The sequence below is a fragment of the Notechis scutatus genome, chromosome 3 (assembly GCF_049901735.1).
Source record: "Notechis scutatus isolate UNSWTSFEM ecotype Mainland chromosome 3, rNotScu1.2, whole genome shotgun sequence".
In the NCBI taxonomy this organism is placed as follows: domain Eukaryota; kingdom Metazoa; phylum Chordata; class Lepidosauria; order Squamata; family Elapidae; genus Notechis; species Notechis scutatus.
This window is the reverse complement of record NC_142011.1, coordinates 44,363,401-44,387,852: the sequence shown is the minus strand read 5'-3', so window position 1 is coordinate 44,387,852 and position 24,452 is coordinate 44,363,401. Positions and strand designations below refer to the sequence as shown.

The 24,452-nt window shown below is 35.9% G+C and overlaps 1 protein-coding gene across 3 annotated transcripts; it reads right to left on the bottom strand.

Annotated features, from left to right (window-relative positions):
* Positions 1-1,421: 1,421 nt before the first annotated feature.
* FCAMR (Fc alpha and mu receptor) lies at positions 1,422-22,618 on the bottom strand. Of its 3 annotated transcripts, none has more exons than XM_087958965.1 (9): positions 22,356-22,552; positions 19,273-19,395; positions 17,983-18,318; positions 15,394-15,726; positions 11,369-11,474; positions 8,066-8,116; positions 5,107-5,222; positions 2,894-3,028; positions 1,422-1,808 (listed from the first exon to the last, which is right to left on the bottom strand). In XM_087958965.1, the coding sequence occupies exons 2-9, from the start codon at positions 19,307-19,309 to the stop codon at positions 1,747-1,749; spliced, it is 1,176 nt and encodes a 391-aa protein (XP_087815091.1). In that variant the 5' UTR covers positions 19,310-19,395; positions 22,356-22,552; the 3' UTR covers positions 1,422-1,746. The 3 variants fall into 3 exon arrangements, with proteins under 3 accessions (XP_087815091.1, XP_087815092.1, XP_087815093.1); XM_087958966.1 differs by having other exon boundaries at positions 22,379-22,552; XM_087958967.1 differs by lacking the exon at positions 8,066-8,116 and having other exon boundaries at positions 22,356-22,618.
* Positions 22,619-24,452: the final 1,834 nt, after the last annotated feature.

The following is a 24,452-nucleotide window of genomic DNA, read 5'->3' as shown; positions in this document are numbered from 1 at the left end:
GAGAGGGGGGAGAGGGAGGGAAGTAGGGAGGGACAGACAAAGACAGAGAGGGAGGGAGGGAGGGAGGGAGAGGGAGGGAAGTAGGGAGGGACAGACAAAGACAGAGAGAGAGGGAAGTAGGGAGGGAGAGACAAAGACAAAGAGAGGAAGGGATGGAGAGGGAGGGAGGGAAGTAGGGAGGGAGAGACAAAGATAGAGAGAGAGGGATGGAGAGGGAGAGGGAGGGAAGTAGGGAGGGAGAACAAAGACAGAGAGAGGGAGAAGGAGGGAGGGAGGGAGGGAGGGAGAGGGAGCCACGCACATGCATGCAATGTTAGACATCTCTTAGAAGCCTCAAAAATCATTTTTAAAAATCAATTATTGTTTTTATTATTATTACTATTTAATATGGTTTCCATCATTACAAAATTCCATGTCAGTTTAACTACGGTGGGTTTTATATATTTCTACAGAAGTGCACGTTACATTGGTGACTTGAGGTTTTATGTCTTGCATTAATACTTTACCATTATATATGTGTACTTAATCATTTTATTTTAAATATACATTTGCACATAGGCAAATGTATTACAGTAGAGCTTGATAGTTTAATCTACTGTCTACAATTGTACTATTTCTAAAAGATACTAAAAGATGGAAATTAGGCAAAAGGTAATTTTAATTATGAATCTAAAATCTTCTAAAAGCCTCAAACTGGTCAAGAACATAAAGAACACATGTTGTATAAAATAGCTACAGGGTGTTATATCCAAATGAGCTTTTAGGACAGCAAGTTCTCACTGTGAAAACTTATTTAATTATTATTATTAAATATCTGTAGAACTGCAGCTCAAGGGGTAAAACATCTCTTAAATGGTAAAATCCAATCGTCACAGCCATCGTTCACTGAACCAACTTGAGAGGCCACATATTTAGGATTAAATCTGGTGTGAAGCATCAAAAGTGGGAGAAAGTTGTATCATATATAGAACAAGGATTTTTATTCAACAAACACTTTTCAAAGTATTAGCCCTTCATTTTGAAATGAGCAAGATATATGGATATCTTACTCATGAGGCAAGATAATAAGAAAAGAAAATGAGTAAGTTTAGCCCTGGGAACGCTGGGGTAGTTATAACCATCAGTTCCTCTACTGTCAGCTGCTGCACTGGAACAGCCTATATCAGATATCCAAGTGCTCCTTAATAAAAGTAAGATGGCGTTCAGTAAATGCTGATCTGCAATATCTGTAATTTGTGGGACTGAATTTGTATCACCTGGTGACCATTTGAATTTTTAGTGATGCAAACTGGTTGTCTAATGCAGGGGTCTCCAACCTTGGCAACTTTAAGACTTGTGGACTTCAACTCAGAAATCCTTTGCTGGCTGAGGAACTCTGGGAGTTGAAGTCCACAAGTCTTAAAGTTGCTAAGGTTGGAGACCCCTGGTCTAATGCATCATGACATTGTCACACAAATGATCTGATTATGTAATTTGCATCATTCTCATTTTGAAGACTGTTGCGATTAAGAGAGTCACATTACTGTAATACATGATGGCTACGTATTCTGCCATTACCCCCAGATTCCAAAGCTTACTGCTAAATCTTAGCAAATTTCATTCCAGTAAAATAGGCATGGGATGAGATTACATTACAAAATAAGGTGGGGAAAGAAGCTAATACAAAATGGTAATCGTATCTGTATAATCTAACAGGTATCTCCATAGGTTCTCTGTATAATATGAGCAAAGTTATTTTGAAGGCGATCAGTCATTTTTACTTGAGTCTTCAGGATTGGCTAAACAATAGATAGTAACTGTGGCATTTGCTAAAAGAGAATAAAAAAGAGAGGAATTAATTTGATATCCTATGGATTTAAGCACATAAGTATTTTAGAATAATTGTGTTTATACAAAATTGACAGAAAGGAAGCTTGATAGTGGAAATTCCTATCCAATGTAATATTTTAGATATTTTTTATTTATAATAATTTATTATTTTCTGAAGCTTTACATTTCAATTATATAATTTGCTGTCTTAGCTGATAAATATGCGCTTACTAGCTTTTTAAAAAATGTAAACTATAGCATCTTAAAGTCCCACATAAATTGTGGTTTTTTTCACTTTGAACTTAATATGAGGAGTCCTTGGTGCTCTTTGAGCTTGCTTGTTTTCTTGCACTAGTACTGATGATGTTACCTAGTAATGAAATGTCTGCAAGAAAACGATCAAGCTCAGAGAACACCAAAGACTGCTTTCAGTTCTGAGCTATAAATATTCTCTTTTATTGGAACTTTATATGAACAGAAGATAAGGCCAGGGCTCTGCTATAGGATCCATTCATCATAAAAATTTTGGATTGACTATAAGAGAGTGATATTATTGCAAAATATTATTCAAGGGAGGGTAAATACAAAAACACAATAATTATTGAGAAGAAAAATATTATCATCTATTCATAACAATGTAAATTCACAGCTGTTGGTTCTTTAGCTGGTGTTTACTTTCATATGCATCAAGTTCTTCTCAAGAACCTAGATAACTTTCCAAATGTCTCTTTTAAATAATAAATGATGACAATTTGGTACCCTTCAGATGCCTTAACTTTTATTAGTTCCCACAACATAGCAAAATAATGTGTAATTTTTGTCCAGAATAGCTGGTAGGCATCAGAGTGCTTGATTTTGACAAGTTGCTGCAGACTAAATTCACTTGTATCCAAAGACAAGCATACCATATCTCGCAAACTCCAGATGAGAAAAAAAAATGTTTTCAAATAGTTTTTAATTATTATTAAATATTTTAATATATGTTTCCAAATAGGCCAGATTTTGCAACCCAACTAAAGTAGGTCTATTAGTAAGGAATGAAAAGTTGAAGGGAATTTGAGTCACAGAGGTGAAAATATTGTACCTTCATCAGAATTTAGAACACCCTCATCTTCTTCTGCTGAATTTCTACTATCATTTTGGGTATGTTCCTCCGAATGCTTTTGACTAGTTGATAGCATTTCTCCTTCAGGACTTTTTGAAGTAATGTTAAGCAATGCTTTAAAAAAGAAAACAGATCCTTACATTTTTATCCATTAACCATTGATATAACATAATAGAATTACTGTACCCTGATTTTTCTTGAAATGTGGGAACAAACCAGTGGTGGGATTCAAATTTTTTTACTACCGGTTCTTTGGGCGTGGCTTGGTGGGCGTGGCAGGGAAAGGATACTGTAAAATCCCCAGTCAGAGGTGGTATTTGCCAGTTCTCTGAACTACTCAAAATTTCCATTACCGGTTCTCCAGAATTGGTCAAAACCTGCTGATTACCACCTCTGGAACAAACCATACATATACATATATACACATTCACACATTTACCAAGACCCATATGTCTGTGCACAGACATACATACATGAATACTCTTTGAAAATATCCATTTTTGCCAAACTTGGCTGCAAAAATATATCAAATAAAGGCAGTAACTAAATATATATATGCTTGCAAATGTAGCTTTTGTTCTAAACTGCCATTCATTTTATCAGGTGTCTGCAATTAAACAGGACCATCTAGGAAGGGGTGGGATTCTACCAATTTGGCCTGGTTTGGGTGAACTGTTAGCTCCAAGAATCAGCTGTGAGTCAACCATTCTCTCCAATGATCAGCTGTTGAGCCCATCCGCCTGCCCGGACTCTAGTCTGTGCTTTATATCCTGGTTTTCAAGCTCAACTGATTTGCACAGCACAGTGGATTGCCATGCATCAGCTGTTTAACATAGAGATCGCTGGAGAAGGTCAGTAGCAAATGCTCTGCGTGCGTGCAAAGTGTGTGTTCACTGAACCAATTCTTACACCAGTTGAATTGCACCCCTGCATCTAGGCCTGTATATATGCAATGTGCATTACAGACAGAGTAATCTGAATAATCTGGCGAGATAAAGTAGTTCCATGTTTTTGGCCACCCAGGTCTAGATAATATTCTATCTTTGACTCTGCACAGGGTGGCACTTCCCCAAACTGAGCTGGTGCACAACTCGGGGATGCTTCTGAACTCATGGCTCCTATTCAAGGAGCAGGTGGCAATGGTTGCTAGGGAAGCTTTTATATAGATTCATCTAGTGTGTCAATTGTGCCCTTTTCTGAACCAGGAGGCCTTGCTTATGGTCACTCATGCCTTGGTCATCTTTACATAATTCAGACTGTAATCCTTTGGTCAGTGGGAAGATTCTAAGATTTATGGTGGAAATAAAAAAGCAAGGTCTGATTTCAGAGCTCCAGATATGATTGGTCCATCAAATCTTTATACCACCAATTTCATTAACTAAACCTACAGACTTATAAGCAGCTTTCAAATTTCTTTCCTGACTGTTTTAACAATATTGGCACCCCATTATTTTCAAATTCTGCAAGAAAACAAAATGATTTAAGGAGTGGCATCTGTAGGATTATCAATAATCTTAGTTACAACTGTGCCCAAAATACAAAATTCCATAAATGTAATTAGAAGTTTGAAGAGTCCTTTCTGTTATTCTCAGTAGCAGAAAAATTGGGCTCAGTTATTTATTATGAGCCTAGCTGAGTTATGGTTTGTTCAAGACATCTCATGTTATATATCCCCATGTAGAAAGGTAACATTGTAAGGTTAATATTTCATTATTACTTGGAAGAAATGAAATAAATATATCATACCAAAAACAATATTTTGGACGCTGCCAATTCAAAAGCTCTCAGCACTTATTAAAAATGTAGTGAAACCAATTCTTAAATACTTACTTCATATAAAAGAGAAGAAATACTTCACATATCCTCGACTGAGTATTTAACAGTGAAAATTAATTCAAAATATTTACCTCTGTCTTGTAGAGAGCTTAAAAATTATTTAGAACTCTTCTAAGTAAAAGACAATATTTACTCTGGTCTTGTGTTATACAGTAGACTTGACAAACACGGATGTAAGTGCTCTGGCTATTCAACTAAGAACCTGATTTGCCTAGAATATTGAATGGATGCAGTTACTAGGAATAATCTATCTTCTCCCTTCCCCTCATCTCTTCTCTCCTCTTTCCTCACCTCTCCTCTTTTCTTTTCCTTTGATTAAGAGGCCTGCTGTTTGGGGATTTTATGATTTTACTTACCAGTCTTCCTTTGCCTTATTTTAACAAGAACCAAAATAACCATGACAGCAAAAAGTAGAAGTAGAACAGGAACTGGTATTACAATTGCCAATAGATTTTGCTCAGTGTATGAAGATCTGAAAATAGATATAGCATAAATGTCCACAAGATCCTTTACTAGAGTTTGGAGTTTATTTATTCATAGTCTATCCATAAAAATTTTTCGCTGATGGGGTCCAGGAGAAGAACCTTCTCTACTGTGGTTCCTGCCCTTTGGAACATCTTACCCCACCCCTTACATGAGATCTGCCCCCATCTTCCTGACCTTCCATAAGGGCCTGAAAACCTCAATCTGACAATTGGCTTGGGGCCCCAGTAGTGGGTTTCATGCTAGAGGTGGTTGATGGACTAATGGCAGATCCCACCTTACACCCTGCATACCTTTTCCTTCCCTTCCCATCTTTTTACCTTAACTTATAATTTTATTGAAATATAGATTTGTATTGTTTATTGCTTTTAACTTTGTAAGCTGCCACAGTTGCCCTGAGGTGATATGGGCAGCAAATAAATTTAATAAATAAATAAATAGTCCAGTTTAATACCTATAAAAGTAATCAAAAGTTAGAAGAAAAATTTGAATAGTTAATAATGCAAGGAAGGAACTAAATCATTTCTATAAGCCATATCTATTGATAAGTATTTTGCAACCTTTTTGAAGTACAGGTAGTCCTTGACTTACAACCATAAATGAGCCCACAAATTATGTTGCTAAGTGAGAAATTTGTTGAGTTTTGCCCCATTTTATGACTTTTCTTGCCACATTTGTTTAAATGAATCCCTGTAGTTGTTAAAATAGTAGCACGGCCGTTAAGTGAATCCAGCTTCCCCGTTGACTTTGCTTGTCAGAAGGTCACAAAAGGGGATCACATCACTCTGGGATATTGCAACCATCATAAATATGAACCAGTTGTCAAGCATCCAAGTGTAAATCACATGACCATAGGGATGCTCCAACAGTCATAAGTGTAAAAAATGGTCATAGTGAACAGTGACTAAATGAACTGTTGTAAGTTGAGGACTACCTGTATCTGGAAATTGGCTAAATAAAAGAGAAGAATCATCATCTGGATCATAAAAACACTTAAATACTGATTAGAAATTTATCACATATGCTGTTAAAATACCTATTGTACATTTAGTGTAATACCAACCATCAGGAAATATAATTGTTCCCATGATGAAGAGGACATTATCAGTCATAATGATTCCACCTAATACTGAGGAAAATTGTAGATGATAACATTGAATGTTCTGGCTTTTAAGAAACTAACTCTTCATTCTATTTTGTGGGGGGGGAGAGGTGTAGATTTGGTTACCTCTTCGAGCAAGTGAGTAGGAATTATAACTGGTGGGTTAAGACCATCTGGAAACCTCTGGAAACTTCAACTGCTCCAGAATGCAGCAGTGTGAACAGTGATAGGCAAGTGACACCCCTGTTAAATGAACTACATTGGTTGTTACTTTGCTTTTGAGTGTGATTCGAGGTGCTTATCATGATTTGTGAGGCTTTATTTCACCTGGTTTTCTTGATGGACCTTTCTTGTAGTGTTGGTCTTGATCCAACAGGATTGGCACACCTTTGATTAATCAGTGCCTTCTATAGGGACCTTGGAAGTGTGCCTTTTCTGGCAAGATGCCAGCCATCTGAAATATGGTAAACCCTCCCCAGTTTATTCAAGACTAGTTACTTTTATCTCAGTTGATGCACCTGATGGCATTCTGGAGGACTTTAAATGCCTGACCCAGTTTCAGCTTTGGGCTAATCCTCAATTTACAACTATAATTGAGTTGGATTTATGGTTGCAAGTTGAGGGACCGATGTGATCAGAAGTAATTTTATGATCTTTTTAGAGCACTCATTAAGTAAATGCTGCAGTTGTCAGGCAAACCTATTCATTTGAATGGCTGTTTTTTGCTGGAAGCCAACAAAAAACACCAAAAACCTACAAGAAAAACGTTGCATATTATGGCCATTGCTATACATCTGCCAGAATTGATTGGATTTGGGTCACATAACGACTGGGTCTCAGTTTCAAACACCTTGCATGGTTTTAATTAGTGAGTGCTCTCCTCAGTATTGTACAATAAACAATATCATGGTCTAAGAATTAGGAGAATCACATTTACATCATATTATAGAAAGTCTCCCCAGCTTAATACTATACTGAGGAAGTTGGTGCCAATGTCCAACCACTAGATTTTTGTACTAAATTGGGAAAGGTAAAATTAAAACAAGTTGATGCCGTCAATCTGAAACAAACATAAGACAGAAGTAGAGAGTTCAGGTGAAAGGACAGGTTGAATCACTGTAAAGATCTGACTGTTCTCCTATGCTTTGAGTCAGGGTGACTGAAGCCCCTTTTGTTGGATGTGGAAAGTTATTGGGTGTCTGCGAGGTTTATCTTCTCTCTCTCTCCCTCTCTCTCCCTCTGTTCTGTTCTGTTCTAGTTTGGTTTTGTTACTTGTTGCCTCGTATTAAACTATTTTCACATTGTATGATGTTTTGTGAGCCATCTGGAGTCAGGTGGCATAAAATCAAACAACCAGAAATTTGTAAGAATAAAATTAGGAATCAGCAGAGATCATTAAGAGTTGCTCCACTGGCATCTGTCTTTTGGGCTTGATGGAAAACTTTTTCCTTTTTTTTAAACTCATGTTTAACACGCAAAACAAGATTACTTAATTAGTCAAAAATTACCTTTAAATCATATGGGAACTGCAAATTTGTTTGGTCATAGGAAGGTATAGCACTTTAGTTTTAGAATATTTAATTACTGCAGGGATGTGTTTGTTGCCCTACATGTTGAATATGTAATTATTGCATTGAGATTGCTTAGGCATGCAGAGAAAGATCTGAGGAGTGAAGCTTCAAGGAAGAAGATGACTGGAAATAAATGCCAAGATATTTAAAAGCATTTACCTGCTCAGTTCAGTTGCTGTTGATCTTCCAACTGTGGGGGTGATTAGGGTGCTGCAATGTGAATATACCTTTGTTTGTGCATGATTAATTTCTAGTATTTTAGGTTGCAAAGGGAAGGTATTGTGTGAAGCCCGCGTTGCAACTCTATTTGAGATATAGACAAGATTATTCATTATTACCATAAAGCAGATTGGAGGTGGTTTTTCTAGCCAAGAAATGGGGATGGAATTCTGCTTTACTAAGAGCCTAAACAATGAATACCACTGATATAAAAATTAAATAATGGATTTTCATGAGTATGGATCGTCCTTTTTGTATTCAATCTTAAAATTCTCAGTAGGGAAGCTGCAATTTTGAACAACCACTCTTTTCAGAAAGTCTATTTGGATAAAAGGGGGGGTATTGGATCTTGTTCTTGCCTGTTCTGAAGTTGGACCTTTTTATGGTGCAACCATTCAATCAAAAAGTTTTGATTAGAAGTATTGTATAAGTAGAGCGATAGGTAGCTAAATTTCTGCTTTTATTGTAGCAGAAACCACTTGTTTTCTAACTGAATGTACATTGAATCAAATAAAAATTGATCTACTGGCTATGATTAATTATAATTAATTTTGCAACAAAAGAAACAGTCTATTTCACAAGAAGGCAGAGTTTTTGAAAGTTGTTAACAATAGTAATGCATTGTAATGCTAGTATATTTATCCTTTTAGATTCAGAAAATCAGAAAGCTGTTTCTTGGGGCCATCGTGGCAATTATAGTTGGTGTGTCCACTGTATGTGTGGTGTGTGTTGTGTATTCAGCTTTGTTGTTTCCCACGTCATTATAGTTGGTCTGTCCACTGTATATGGCAGGGCATGAAGCCTATACATTGGACAGATGAATAGAAGAATAAGTACCCGCCTAGATGAACACAAAAATGCAGTAAAAAAGCTGGAACACACTTCCTCACTAGTCCAACACATGAAAGCCACAGGTTGTAGCATCGACTTCAATGGCACCAAAACCCTAGCCACTATAGAAAACCCCAGCTACAGAATTATCAGAGAAGCCATAGAGATTGAAAAAAGACCTGAAAGCATGAATAGAAGAGATGATTCCACCAGACTGTCAATTATCTGGAAGCCTGTACTCTCAAGCAAAAAAATCTCCACACCACAAGCCAGGCAAACATCTGGGCACAAACAGACTCCCCCTGATACCTCCAGCTCAAACACACCCCAACCAGGCACCCAGATGAAACCTAGCTTCCTAATAAATGATAGCCGTCCGTTTACCCGAAGCCAAGCTGCACTAAAGACCTCCAATAAAGTAACACAATGCTGCCAGCCAATCAAGACAAAAAAAGCTACAAAACAGACAGAAGATACTAGAAACACCAATCAAGCAGAACACAGCAAACTCCAAGACCAATAAACACAGACCAAGACTCCAAGGCCAATCAGGATGAAGAAAAAACCATTCTGGCACAGCAGTAGGCTAGCGCCAAATTTAAAACAGAAACGGCTGTGAAAGTCTGACTCACAGACGAACACAATACAGAAGCCTGATGATGGCAGTAATGACATGGGAAAATACCCAAACAAAGCTGAACACCATACATATAAATACCCGCGAAAACTTAAGAAAACAAATATATATATATAAGAAAACAAATATATATATATAAGAAAACAAATATATATATATAAGAAAACAAATATATATATATATAAGAAAACAAATATATATATAAGAAAACAAATATATATATATATATATATATATGTATATATATATATATGTATTATATGTGTGTGTGTGTGTGTGTGTGTGTGTGTGTGTGTGTGTGTGTGTGTGTGTGTTGTGACTGGGAGGTTTGAGCCTGCTGTGCGCTTTGAGTCTGATGTGTCAGATGACACAAGTTCGAGTGATGAGGAAGGTTTGGCATTGGGATTTGAGCCTGCTTTAATGGAAGATGCAGACGTGAGCCAGGAGGGTGAGGAAGTATCGGAATCATCATCCTCTCCAGAACCGTCCTCATCAATTATGCCTCAGGTGTCAGCAGATGATCGACAGAACGTGCCGGAGTCCTTGGGTGATGATCAAGCTGATGAATGTTGGGTTGATGTAAGGACTAGATGTAGGCTGAGACATCAAGCACAAATTGAAAGGAAACGTCAAATCAGGGACTGAGTAGAGAGACTGACACGCCCCTTCAAGGAATATAAGGAGGCATGTTAGCTTGGAATCCCCGTTCGGGTCAAACTTTGTTATTTACGTTCGCAGTTTGGAAAAAGTTTTCTGTTTGCCGTTCGGCTCTGATTTATAGTGCTGCTCATTATCTGGATTTGCAGACAGCTTCTGGGAAAGCTGCCAACGACGACTTCAGCCAAAGGAAAGTTAACTCTGTTGTTCCTGATATTGTCTGTTGTTTTTTCCTTTGGACATTTGGACTCTCACCTTGTGGCCACAGGTGAGACAGAACACACACACACACACACACACACACACACACACACACATATATATATATACAGAATATATATATATATATATATACACACACACACTGCTGAAACGTTGCTACACTTTAAAGAACTACACACAACAAGCCGAACACCATATATATATATATATATATATACACACACCACCCACATTTTAATGATATTTTTGATTTAAAAAAATGAAGATGAACTTATTTGCAGGTATATATGGGAAATATGGGTACTTTAAAACAAGTATTACAGTATATAGTTGAGGACAAGACCATCCATGGGATAAGTTGACTCTTTTTTGAGGTAAATTTTGGCACCTAAAATTCTTAGCTTATTCATGAGTATACCTGGTATACATTTCAGGAGAAAACTGAAATATACTAGACAGTTTACCGTTGTTGATTATGAAGCTGAACTCTAAAAATACCACAAACTAAACCTTAGCATTTTGGACAGTATTCAGACTTAGCCATGTTCTAAACAGACCTATTTGAAAAAATAGAAATACATTCAGTCTGAATTCAACTATTTGGTTAGTCCAGTACATGCAGCACTTAAATGATCTCTGTTTATATGCTATTCATGCAGTACGTGCAGCACTTAAATAATCTCTGTTTATAGGCTATTCAATCCAATTTCTTTTATTTTCAATCCAGTTTCTTATTCTTTCCTGTGTCTTAATTTTCAAAGGATTCAAGTTAGGGATGGCTACTTTAGAGACAAGTTGTAATAAAATGTTTGAAGCTTACATTTCAGAAAAAAATCTTATCACTAATGAATGGAAAAATGTTTTAATTAGAAACCATCTGTGTTCATTAACTATACCTTTCTTGGTAGACTTCATTTGTAGATGTCACATTCCAGTACGAAGGTATAGTCTGTGATTCATATGTAGTTTGGGTATCATTTAAGATAGTAGAGAAAACTGATTCTGTTTTAAAAATAGAATAAAATAATGTTATAGCTTGAAATTCAAAGTGTTTCTAAATCAAGATAAAACTTCCTGTTTTTATATGTTAAAAATCAGCCTTCCATCTGAGTAGCATTATTTGGAATTGTCAGAAACATATCAGAATTGTAGCCGACAGGCTTAAATGTTGGAAACTGAAATCTAAGAGGCCTTCCAATTCTTATATTTTGTTCTAGAAAAAGCAGTGGAAGAATATGACAAACACTATGCAAAGGCCATTTGCAGGTCTGTCATATCTCCCATTGTCTTTGCTTGTTCCACCAGATCCAGCAGGGAAAGTGTGATCCAGGTCCCTTCCATTAAAAAACATGATCTTGTTGGATCCCAGAGTCATGACTTCTCTGTGGTAGCATGTACTCCCTGGAGATTAAAATAGCCATGATCTGGTTAGCCTCTAACTTCTTGCCTACAAAGCATGTGCTTTACCAGTGATTTTCAGCTCTTCCTTTTATAAACATTCTGGACTGCTGACCAGCTGTTCAAAAATTAATGTTAGTTAAACAGCATTAGCAAGACTGCAAGTAGAATCTCACATAATTGGATGTTTTGCCATATTTACAGACAAAGGATATTTGTAGAAAAATAATTCTAATAACTATATTTATACTGTATATAGAGAGATTTTTTCTTTTGGAAATTTTCTTTTGAAAGTTTTCTTTTTTCCTATTTTTAAAAAAATGCAAAATTACCTGAGAAAAAAAGGTCAAATTCAACAGTTTTGTCATTTCTGAATTTTACATGGGCCTTTAATATAAGGAAAACTAAATGTCTTGACAAGTTATACTATGCTGAATTTGATAATCCCCTCAGGCAGATGATAGTCAGAAGGGATTTTGGTAAATTAGTATTAAGTCTACACATTTTCAAGGAATTACAGTCTTTTTGTGAACAGACTTTTTTCAAATCTGCATATGATTCCATCTGCATATATTTTGGGAAGCAGCTTAGTGGAATTTGTGTAAATTATGAATAAGAAAAAAAACATTATTGCAAGTACAAACCCTTGACTGTCTTGAGCTAACAGACAGTTTGAACAAAAGAAAATGACTTGATACCATTTTGATATATTACGTAGAGACAAATAGAACTACAGAATACTTAGGATTCTCAATGTTAATTTAAATCAAGTATAGACAGTTCTGTGCTGATATATATGTATTACTACCAGCTCTGACAGCTCCTCTGTTACCATTGCCATGCCATAAGCTACCAAACAGCTGATTGGCCTTTTTAGGAGTTGTGGCTCAGCTCTTCTTTCAACCAGCTCACAAAACTGCAGGAAATTTAACAATTGCCTCTCAGGAGCTGAAATCTACCAAATGAAAGATGAAAGAAATATAGAATGCAAAACAGTTGAGATGACAGATGGTGGATAGTGAGAACTGTGGGGGGAAGGTGAGACAGAAAAAGTCAAGAAGAGCAAAGATATTGGTAGGAAGATTTATCCAGTGAGAAGAGTCAACCCCTTTAACTCAGGGGTGGGATTCAGTTTTTTTAACAACTGGTTCTGTGAGCATGGCTTAGTTGGTGGCTGTGGCTTGGTGGTCATGTGACAGGGTGGGCATGGCTAACTCAACATCACTCATGTCAAGGGGCGCTTCTCCTCGCCTGGCCTCTCATGACAGTGGGGATGCTGCAATGGTCATAAGTGTGAAAAATGGTCATAAGTCACTTTTTTCAGTGCCATTGTAACTTTGAATGGTCACTAAATGAACTGTTGTAAGTCAAGGATTACCTGTACAAAAGTACAAAAAGCTCTTTGCTTGCAAAAAGCTGCTCTAAATACCAATCATTAGATTAAAAATACCTGCAAGCCAGAGTTACAAATCAGACAGGGTGCCAGAGCACCTTGAGGAATGAAAATAGTTAAAATGCAGTGATAACTATCAAGCAACCAACTCTTGCTCATAAAGTGAAACCCTTTAGCAGAGAGGTCATTTAAGCTCTCCAGAAAAAGCACACCTAGAAAAAGCAATCCTTAGATCCATTTGCACCACTTAAAACTCACTCACCTCACAAGATATCCTAAGGAAATCATCCAGATTTAAGGAAAGGTCACATGCCCCCCAGAAAGGCAGTAAAAAAAATCAGTGCCAAGCTTGCATCCTGCCTCTTGGAAGTATACCGCAAAAGGACAGTGCTAAATAGTACTAAAGCAGTGAAGGAAGACCCCCCCTCCCCAGATAGAAAAAGAAACCATGGGTGTTAGGGATAACATTGGTTACCTAACTTAGTTTGGGTAGAATAATATATAAACTATGTTAGTGAGTTTAAGTGTATGTATCACTTTAAACTTTAAACCAAGTTTTTGGGTGCGGTTGTAAAATCACCATAAGAGGGAGCAAGAGAGCTCACTGTTTGCTCGGCTTTTACTGGAATGCTGACAATGAAGGATTGATGGTGATAAACTGCGTGTTTGCTGAGAAGAAGAAAGGAGGTTTGATTTTCTTCATATCTCTGACTGCAAAAGAGATATATCACAGGACTGATTGATTGTAAGTTTACTGACCTCTTTTTCGACACTGGACTTTGCAAACTGAATAACCCCCGGATGGACTGAACTTAGTGTATGATATATGGACTGTTTTGACTATGCTATAACTCTTGCTGGAATAAAAACTATTTAACTTGCACAGTGTATCTGTCTTACTGAGTGTAAGCTACAACAACGTTTTTATCTCACACATATCTGCCTGTCTGCTAGACTGCCGTTGCACGTTCTGCTAGGGTGTATATCCCTAACAATGGGGCAAGAAAAAATTCAAACACAATACAAATAATTAAATCACAACAGTAGCTGTTGCTTGTTGAAGCTGAATAGGGAAAATTATCCCATCAATAAACACAGGATTAAACATCACCAAGCACAGAATTAACCTTCACAAAAAAACAGTTTCAGTCCAAAACTCAGAAAGGGTATGTAAACTCACATTTGAATGTCAATCCTTCTAGCTAGCCAAGAAGCCTTGCTGAATGTCACTCATCTTGGTTCCCTGTCACTAAAAGCTTTGCTTCATTATTCAATTATTTCTTCAGAGTGCTGATTGTCCAGGGAAGTATTTCCTCACAACAGCAGTGTAAAAAACTTAAAACAACCCTTCCCCTTTAAGAAAGCCAAGCCCTAAAAGCTCCGGAGACAGTAAGTCTAGGCTGTCTGCCAAAAATGTAATAAGGGTGGAAAAAAAACAAAAGAAGATTGCTTCTAACTACCGGTTCTCCGAACTGCTTAGAAAGTTAACAAGGGGTTCTATAGAACCGGATAGAAGCAGTATAATCCCATCCCTGCTTTAACTCCCTTCCAAAGAATGAGATGAACTACTGTTTAAGAAAAATCATCATGGGAAACATGCCAGCTGAGGGTCTACTTCAAAGGAAGAGCAAGAAGAAGCACATTTTGGCTCCAAAAGCCATCATAGGAGTTGTAGAGCTGATCTTGCAGACTGAACCAAAGGTGCTGTTTCAAGAGGCAACTGGACTTCCTGGTTTTTCTTTGAAAATGTTTTGCTTCTCATCCAAGAAGCTTCTTCAGAGCTGAAGAAACTTCTTGGATGAGAAGTGAAACGCCTTCAAAGAAAACCAGAAAAGTCCAGTTGCCTCTTGAAAAAGCATCTTTGGGACAACCATGACCTGCATGACTGAGAATCTCCATAGACATGATGTTGCAGACTTTATGCCCCAGGTGCACCTTCAATTTAAGTCAATAGGTGATTACTACAGTAGCATATTTGCCTTGAGTCAATAGCACAGAGTCAGAAAACTGAATACGTTTAAGGGATTGTACAATGAGGAATCTGTTCCATCTCGGTTTTTCCTCTGCCCCTGTACAGTTTTCTTTTGTGGGACTACAGTTACCTTCTATCATTTTTCTGTAAATGCTTACCTTCCACAACTTGCAGTTGTATAGTTTTCACACTTGCATTCTTGTCCAATATTCTTGTCCCACACACATAGACTCCAGAGTCTTGTCTTTTCAAATCATTTATAGTAACACTGAAAGTTCCTGAGCTATTTCCATTGGTCATAATAATTCGGTGACTGTACTTTCTATTGTTGCTTTTTTTCACTATGGGAGAACAATCAGTATGGATCATCTTGCACAATATTTTGTCCATTTCCAGCCTGGGAGTTTCTGATGGACATTGGATCTCCACTGACCCAGTCAGCTTACCCCAAACAATTTGAGGGGATTTGGGTAAATACCGATCTTTTTCAACTAAAAAAAAAATAGTCAAAGGCTTGATAAATTGATCATCTGATAGCAATGAAACATTATTCAATTCTAGTTATACATTCCAAATGCACAGCAAGAGGAACAAATAAATTAGTATGGCTAGCAATTGTAATCATTCACTGAAATACTTTTTACATATTTTTCAGACTGGGCTTTCAACAGATACCATTAATTTAAATTATTCTAAAAAGTTGTTGCACTTTGGGAACCAGAGCTAAACTGCTCCAGCCACAATCATTCCAGATAGTTTGGATTATTGTTTCAATCATTCCCAGATGACTCAAATTGGAATATCCAAAAGGCATAAGCTTGGAAATGGATGGACAATGTTCATTTAAAATCAGTCAAATAAGATAACCACCAAAGCAACAGCTCTTATTTGTTTGTTGGTTGGTTGGTTGGTTGGTTGATTTTTTCCTATTTGTTTATTTATGTGGTCAATAGTTCACAAAGTACATTGATTATTGTTTCTGCCAGAATATTGTTGGGAACTAAATCAAACATTACAGAAAATTATCTCAATACTGTTTGAGGGGGTTTTCCCCAGACTAAAATATTTGATCCCATTCAGTCCTAGTTTGTTCAAAACACAGCCCTAAAGACAAATCTATCTGTTCTTTAATAAATCACATGGCAACTTCCCAATCTTGCAGTTATAATTTATTTGTTATCAGTGATTCTAATCAATCAGGTAACTCATTAATAATGACTTAATACATTTAAACATTGAGCTAATAAATTCAAAGAAATAAATAAAATTAACACATTTCCTTTGTGATTTGGTTTTATGCCCAGTATTACTAGACTGTGATAACCACAATATATCTTTTTAATAATTTTATTAGTAACATACTGTCACATTTAATTTTACAGTTTTAAGGACTGTCTCATCCCAGTCATTTCTGCCCATCCTACCCAACCTGGTGGTATTGGGTGTGGGGGCCAAGCGGGAAGCCTTTTCTGCCATGGTGTCGCTTTGCAGAATATCATTCCTCTGGAGATTAGATTGCCCCTTCCATTGGCTTTCTATAAAGACTTGGAATCTTGGCTCTGTGCTTGACCCTGGAGATGGACTCCTTTTGGTAGTTGTGTCAAGTTCCTGGCTGCTCTGTATTTTTACTGTTTTTGTATATGTATCATTGTTGGATGCCCAGAGTCATGTATTTGGGATAGGCATACACATCTAATAAATAATACGTATATTGTGCACCAGACACAACCCTCTGGGAAATAACTTTCAGATCTGAGGTGCCACCAAAGAGAATTCTCCCCTCCAGGCAGCAACCACTGTGGCCATAGCTATGCTGTGCCCTTAAATTGGGCTTGCCCTGTGTCCACACTAGGCTGAGTTTAATCCTAAGAAACAATGTACAAAGTATCCAGACCAAACTGCCAGTTACCACATCTTCAAAATTCCTCTACTTCTGGGCCCTATTAAAAAGGAAGTGGGAATTGCTTTCTATTGGTTGGTCATACTGGAGATAAATAACATTACATGTATATGTGTGTCAAATATAAAACTTGCTTACAAAGTTAAACTCATATGTATAAACATAAAACATCAAAATGTACATATATGCACGCAAAACAAGATCTTTAAAATAAATTTTTTTCTTGTATTTTCCCTGTTTTTCCTCATTTTCCTCCACACCTACAATATTACAGCAGTCTTTTCTCACCATTACAGTGGTTATAACACTTGCCTGTCACATAGAATGTGTTTCATTTGTAACACAACAAGAAATGTGTTCTGTGTGTTTTAGTTACTACGTTTCTCTGCCTGAATTGCTTATTTTTATGCTTTTTCTAAAAGAAAAATGTCCCTTGAAGCATTGTGGACTGTACTTACAATAGTATAATGATACACATACATGCAGGCCAAATGTGTAACTTTACCATCGTAATCAGTATGGTTATAATAATATAATATAATATAATAAAATAAGCATGGTTAAATATGGATGTCACTAGGTGCAAAGAGATTAAAGGAATTTGTATAAAATAATTTCCTAAAATGCAATTAGTATTACTAGTATTGCTTATTTTATATAAAATTGTTTGTTCCTTTCCCTTCTTTGAATCAAGTGATAACCATATGTATCCAAAATCAAGTTGATTACATACAAAATAATAGGATTAGTATTGGTAGTACTAACTCTATTATTACTACTTGATTTTGTAATATTTTAGTATAAGTCATCATACTTGGAGAAGAATGCATCTATAATATTTACTTACCTTCTAAAATTGTTAAATTCACCCTAGCATACAAACCATTATATATTTTGCCAATACCACATCTGTAATAACTGGAATCTGTCTTTTTCAGCTCTCTTACTGTCACTTGCAAAATCCCTTGTTGAGGGTTGTTGTACATTGACACTCTTTCTTTGTAATTTTGATCAATGAAAGTACTGCTAGAAATGATAGTTTGACAGCTTTTATGTGGCAATTCCTTGCACAAAAATTTTCTGTCATGCCTATTCACTGATGTGGGTGCATAATAGCATTTGATTGTCACTGATCCACCAACATGACTTATCAGTAGCCTTGGTCCATATAATGTGCTTGAAACTATTTTGAAGAAAAAGAAGGAATGGAGTCAGCATATTATTCCCCCCAAAAAGGAGAGAAAAATAAAGATTTTCTTTCAAATACAAGTATTTGAAAGAAAATTAATAATCTTAACCCAGATCCAGTTAAACCAGATTAAAACCTTAATAATCATGAATTGCTAGAACATATTTTGTTTATTACAGTTATTGCCATATAATCTCATTTGACAGTAAGTACGGGAGTATTACTGGAGTCAGTGGGATTATTTTATATTATTGCAACACTTCTTTCATTCTATTAGCAGGACAAGAAATTATAGTAATATGCATATTTATTTAAATATTAATAATTAATAAATTAAAAGATAATCAACTGACAAATATTTAATTATTTGAAAATATCCAAGAGAAAAAATATATAGTTTGCTAAATCTTGCTTTATTTACAGATTCTTTACACTTCTGGAAAAATCTAAGAGCCATTTTATTCAATATTAAAATAAATAGTCAAACTTATAGGAACTGTTTAAGAAGAATAAAAGCTGAAGTAGAGGCTAGAAATAGTAGCAATGTATTAGCTATATTGATTAAGAAACCATTTAGTCCATAAATTAGCCAGCCTAGTGATTAAGGCACCAGGCTAGAAAGTAGGAGACTGTGAATTCTAGTCCCACCTTAGTCATAAAAACCAGCTAGGCAACCTTGGGCCAGACCCTCTCTCTCAGCCCAACCTACCTCATATGGTTCTTGTTGTGGGGAAAATAGGAGTTGCTGTCTTGAGTTATTTACAAAAATAATAAAGGTGAGACATAAATAATAAATAAATACATAAATAAATAAAAGATTGAGTGGTTGATATACATAGGTAAACTACAAAAAATGAACCCCCAAAATTAGTCTGGGAGTTGCTTCACACACACACACACAATTGCTGTTTTAAGGATGCTAACAAGATAAAAGTTCTGGCTACTCACCATGTATCACAGTGAACAAAATAAAGATAATCAGCATCCTGCTTGAGTTCAGAAATATTCAAGAGGAAAAATATCTGAATTGGATGGCAGAAACAGAATAGATTCCAAGCTGTCTTGAAATGCCTGATAGAGATATAAAAACCATTTAACATATTAGAGATCAAAAAGAAAAGACGTGGTATCTCATTCTGAAGATCTGTAGTCCAATTTTCTCCATCCCTAGAAACCCCTGAATTTTGCTTCCACTTTTAATTAGTAACCATATGAAAACGACAGTATACCAAAATAATACTACTTTCAAAAACAAAGAATTCCACCCAAATTAGAAAAAAAAGAGAAAATTGGTCTGTATGGCATTGTCACCCATCATTTTGCATCATTAGATTACCCACTGTGCCTTTTACTCCCATTGACATCATTAACTCCAGGAGAGAGAGGGGAGACAGGGAGAGGGAGGATGGAGGGAGGGGGGGGGAGAGATTCAGAGAAACTGAGTTCCAGTGAAATTCAGTATTTAACATTCACGAGCAGCAATGGGACATTTAATTAAATGCTTTCTGCAGAAATAAGCAGCTTTCCCAAAGGGTTTATTTCCTTCCAAAACTTCTCCAAATTCATTTGTAAGATCAACTTCTTTTCCCTATTTTTTCTGTTGCTAGAACTTCTAAATAACATTGCCAGCAGAGGAATGAAAACAATATTTATGTTCAACATGTTATCCTCAGGACTCCATCTGAATTAAACATTTTAATTTCTATTGAAGAACATCTAAAACACAGGTGTCAAACTTGCGGCATCACATTGCCATCATAATTACTAATTTTTCCCCTTCACAGAGCTGCGCATGATCTGGCCAGTTTGGTACCCCTGATCTAACAGTATATTGAATCCTACCTGGAATCCTACCTGGAATCCTACCTGGAATGTGCAGTCAAGCACTGATTATTCTAATCAATGCTTGGCTGCACATTATCTAGAGCATTTAACCATACCGTCAGTTTTTATCCACTGAATTCAGAGCTATTTAAACAAATGAGCTTACTCATGTCTGAGTCCTTTGGTAGCTTCTCTTTTGGTGATTAAATTGGGTGCAGTTATACTTTACATTTCAGCCACAGTCAAGTCAGGTCAAAATCAAATCCTATGTGTCAAATCCTAATCTCACTAACTTTTACTATGCTCCATCTCCAAACTCTTTTCTCTAAATGTAAATAATAATTCATACCAAAAGTTCAAATTTGATCAGGTTAGCACATATTAACGCCCAGCCTATATAGTTCAATTAGGCCTGAAGCTCTCTGCCACATAAATTAATCTCTCCCCATTTGCCTTAAGGCCTAATCTTCCTGTAAAAAGGAATTAAGAGATCTTTAATGTTTCTATATACCCTTGTCTCATATGCAAAGGCCAACCATTTAGCATTACTCCCATTATTCTTCTTCTCTAAGGAAAAGAAACATTATTTAGGGGAAGGTTGTAAGCAGTGATGGAAACCCCTCAAACCCCTCAAACAGGATTATTACAAAGTTCCATCTCTTGCCAAGTAGAGTAATTCATGTTCAGCTTCATTCTTTCCATTCCCCACTATCCAATCAGAGCTAAAGAAGTGTCTTGGATGAGAAGTGACGCATCTTCAAAGTAAAACCAGAAAGTCCAGTTGAAAAAGCACCTTTGGGACGTGTTTAGTTCCAGTTTTTTTATGCAAGCAGTCTGTCAGGCCAGAAATCTGTCTAGCATAGCCCTGTCTTCTATAGCATGGCCATTTAAAAGGAGGAAGCAAGAGCCATGGCAGTCTACTGAGAATTTACAGAATACATACATGAATCATCTTGATACAACCTTTGCTGCTATTATAAGATAAATTGTATTCATGAAAATGTCATCATTATTTCTCAATCTATGTCTGTATGTATTATGTCAATCTAATGCAAATCTGCATTCTATTTTTTCTCCTTTTTTGATAATGCAGAAATGAGTCATGTAATTTACAGCACACACTAAGACTCTGTGGGTCACATCCTAATGCAGCAAGTATGCAGGGCAAATTTATTTTATTTAGTCATCTTCCAAAAATTATGTCTTCCAAAAATTATGCACAGTCAGTCTCCCATTTTTAAATGGAAACTGCAGAATGTTATATAAATACTTTGATAACATTGAAAAATAGCCTTGATAAAATTGGGTCTTTGGTTTGAACACATAATGCTGCACCTATTTACTTGAAGTCACCTTATAATCAAGGTAACCCAAACTGAGACAGGGCTGAAGTGACTATTGCAATGGACTCTGGAACTCCTAATCCTAATCCTAATTCTAATCTAATCAAGTTTTTGTTTTTATTAAATTGATCAATTTGAATTGAAACAGGAGAAGAATTAGCTTGTTTCCTATGCCAAACATGGGCACCCTGCAATCCCATTGGAGGCCCCAAGTCCCCTTTTAGTGGTCATGGGAATTATCTCTGACCATGACTGCTGAAAATTGACAGCATTGTTGCGCCTTGTTGAAAAAAATGAGACTGGCAATATAAATCCTCAAACAGGATTATTACAAACTCCCATCTCTAAAACAAGCTTCATTCTTTATGTCTGGAATAACCTCATTCACTTTGTCTCCAAGAAACAATTTTGCTCTTTGCCCATCAAAACTTGCTTGTTCATAACTAACACTATTGTTGTAGTTAAGATTCCACCTCCAAAAGCTGCTATGTAAGATTCACTTTTATACTTTTAATAAAGTAATACTTAGTAACATCAGCATAATAGTTAGTTAAGAGTTTTGTTAGTCAATGTGATCTCATGCATGTTTACTTAAAATAAATGTCCTTGTGATCAAGAAGTCTAAGACATGCTTATGTTGCAATCCTGCTCAAGTGACCACAGAAGTAAGATTCATTGTATTCATTATGCCATGCTGCCAACATGCTACTAGTTTCAGGAAAAACTCATTTTTATAAAATACAATGTACATTTTAAATATAATTTACCATATGCCTCTTTGCAGTAATTTCAACATGATGTTATTCAGAAAAAAAATATTTGTTTGATATTTCCTTTCCATGTAGAAGCTTGCCTTTCACTTACCTAATGATGACTACTTCACATACCTCTATTTTCCAGATAGTATCTTTGATGGTTGCATCACTGACCTAGAAGTCCACAAAATACAGATTATAAAATTTTTGTTGCATTCCAAAATATATCCTTACTATAGCTAATTCATTTCAGTCCAGCCATTCAAAAATGTTGGTTTCATGCTATATCTTCTTCAGCAATTAGGCTACAAAGGAAAACAGTTGCGTATTTAAGAGGAAGCCACAACTTTAGCTTTATATATCTCAATTACCACCATCTGTAGTATAATGAAGTTCTTGATTCAAAGAAGAGGAAGGACCTGAGGTCATAATGAAACAAAATCCCCTGAAGATGGACAAGCTGCAGAATTTATTTTTTTAAATCTAAGTTTAGTGTGATATATTGGCACTTATTTCACAAGTCAGCAACTTAGTTCATAAGGTCATTTCTCTTGCTGCTCACCACATATTCTGTGTCTGACTTTACGTTTTAGATTCTTATAATTTTTAAAAATGATTTTAAATTCTTTTGATTCAAAACAAACAAGCTAAACCTGGGAATGTAGGAAGCTGCAAAAGCCCTTCTGCATTATCATTATTTCTAAAAAAAAATCTGGGCTTCCTGTAGACTACTGGGGTATTCCTAGACAAGAAAAAAGATGAGGAGATGCTGCCTGCTACTTTAGGAAAATACCTACTTAGTTACAAAAAGGGCAAACAAAGGAGAGGTGGTAGAGAGAATTCTTGAAATGAGAGGAAGTAGTAGAAACCGAGCAACCTTTCCAATTGGCTATTAACTAAATTGGTGCTTTATGGCTGACCATATCACTATGACAGCCATTTGGTGTATATGTAAAATCCTGCATGTGGCCCTTTTGTGAGAGTGTTCCTGTTATGTCTCAACTTTGTAAATGTGTCTCCAGGCCTCCAAATTTGCCTACATTTTACATACATCATAAGTCTTCTATTAAAACTATTCAAGAGTGTTTTTTTTAAAAAAAAAAAAAAAGCTTAAGAGTTTTTCAATAGTTTTCTTTTTATCCAGGTAGAAAAAATTGTAGTACTATTTGAAAGTAAAAAATGAGTATAAGTAACTAAAAGAAAAGACACGGAAGAAATGTCTATTTTCTTTATCAGATGATTGCAGGACATCCAATTAAAAATGCAGAGTTTAGAAATAGTGTTTTCTTACATGTGGTCTGACCCTGGGGTTCCCCCAATAATCTCACAAAGGTCTACAAAATCAAAATTATTTGCCAGCCTATGGTAATTACAATATTAAAATCCCAACAAACAGTTAGAAGAAGTGGTAATGGCAGCAAATTCATCTATTTTTAATATGATAAATGTGAATAAGTATAACTTGAACAAAAGCTCTTTTGGAGTCTTCCATAATTTTTAAAAGTAGGAAGCTGTCCCTAGAGGAAAAAAAACATTTAAGCAACATTGCACTTGAACATTTATAAGTTCCTTTTTTAAATCATATCTCTTTATGATCTACAGATAGGAGGATTCTACTGGGGCTTTGGTATTATTTTCAGCTAAATACACTTATACTGTCCAGATTTCAGTGTGTGAGTGAGGGGGAAGCCAGGTGAAATGATGATGGGAGAATTTCCTTGGTATCTTAAATTGTTGTAGCAAGATAAAAATCTCACAAACACTTGACAGGACCAATAAGCCTTTGGAAAGCAAAACAATAGACAATGAGAAAAGTATAGGATATATTTTTCATTCTGTAAACATTGGATATAATAATTATTGCATTTCAGGCCTTAAATAGAAATAATAGATGTACTGGCAAATACCACTTTAGACATTTGATGAAAAAGGAAACTTCAGTTTTATATACTCATAAAATAAATCAAAGACAGCTTCACATATGATTGTGTATTATTTTTAATGTATAGGCAAACAAAATAATTTCTAACATATGTAACCCTAGTTTGCCAGCCATTGATTGCTGATACCATTATAAACTGTATTCCTTTTGCATAATCAAAATTGTCTGAGTCTCTTATAAAAGCAACAACAGCCATTTGAGGTATATTTAGGGATATTCCAACTTGCAGAAGACTTCCCCACCCCCCAATCATTTGATTCAGTC

What these genes read in the sequence shown, in the direction of transcription:
- FCAMR (XM_087958965.1), bottom strand. Translation starts at nt 19,309, where the DNA reads ATGCTGATTATCTTTATTTTGTTCACTGTGATACATG. An exon ending in TTTGTTCACTGTGATACATG is followed by an intron (nt 18,319 to 19,272) that starts GTGAGTAGCCAG and finishes TCTTCAAAATAG; the next exon opens with TTTCAAGCACATTATATGGA. An exon ending in GAATTTAACAATTTTAGAAG is followed by an intron (nt 15,727 to 17,982) that starts GTAAGTAAATAT and finishes TTTTTTTTTTAG; the next exon opens with TTGAAAAAGATCGGTATTTA.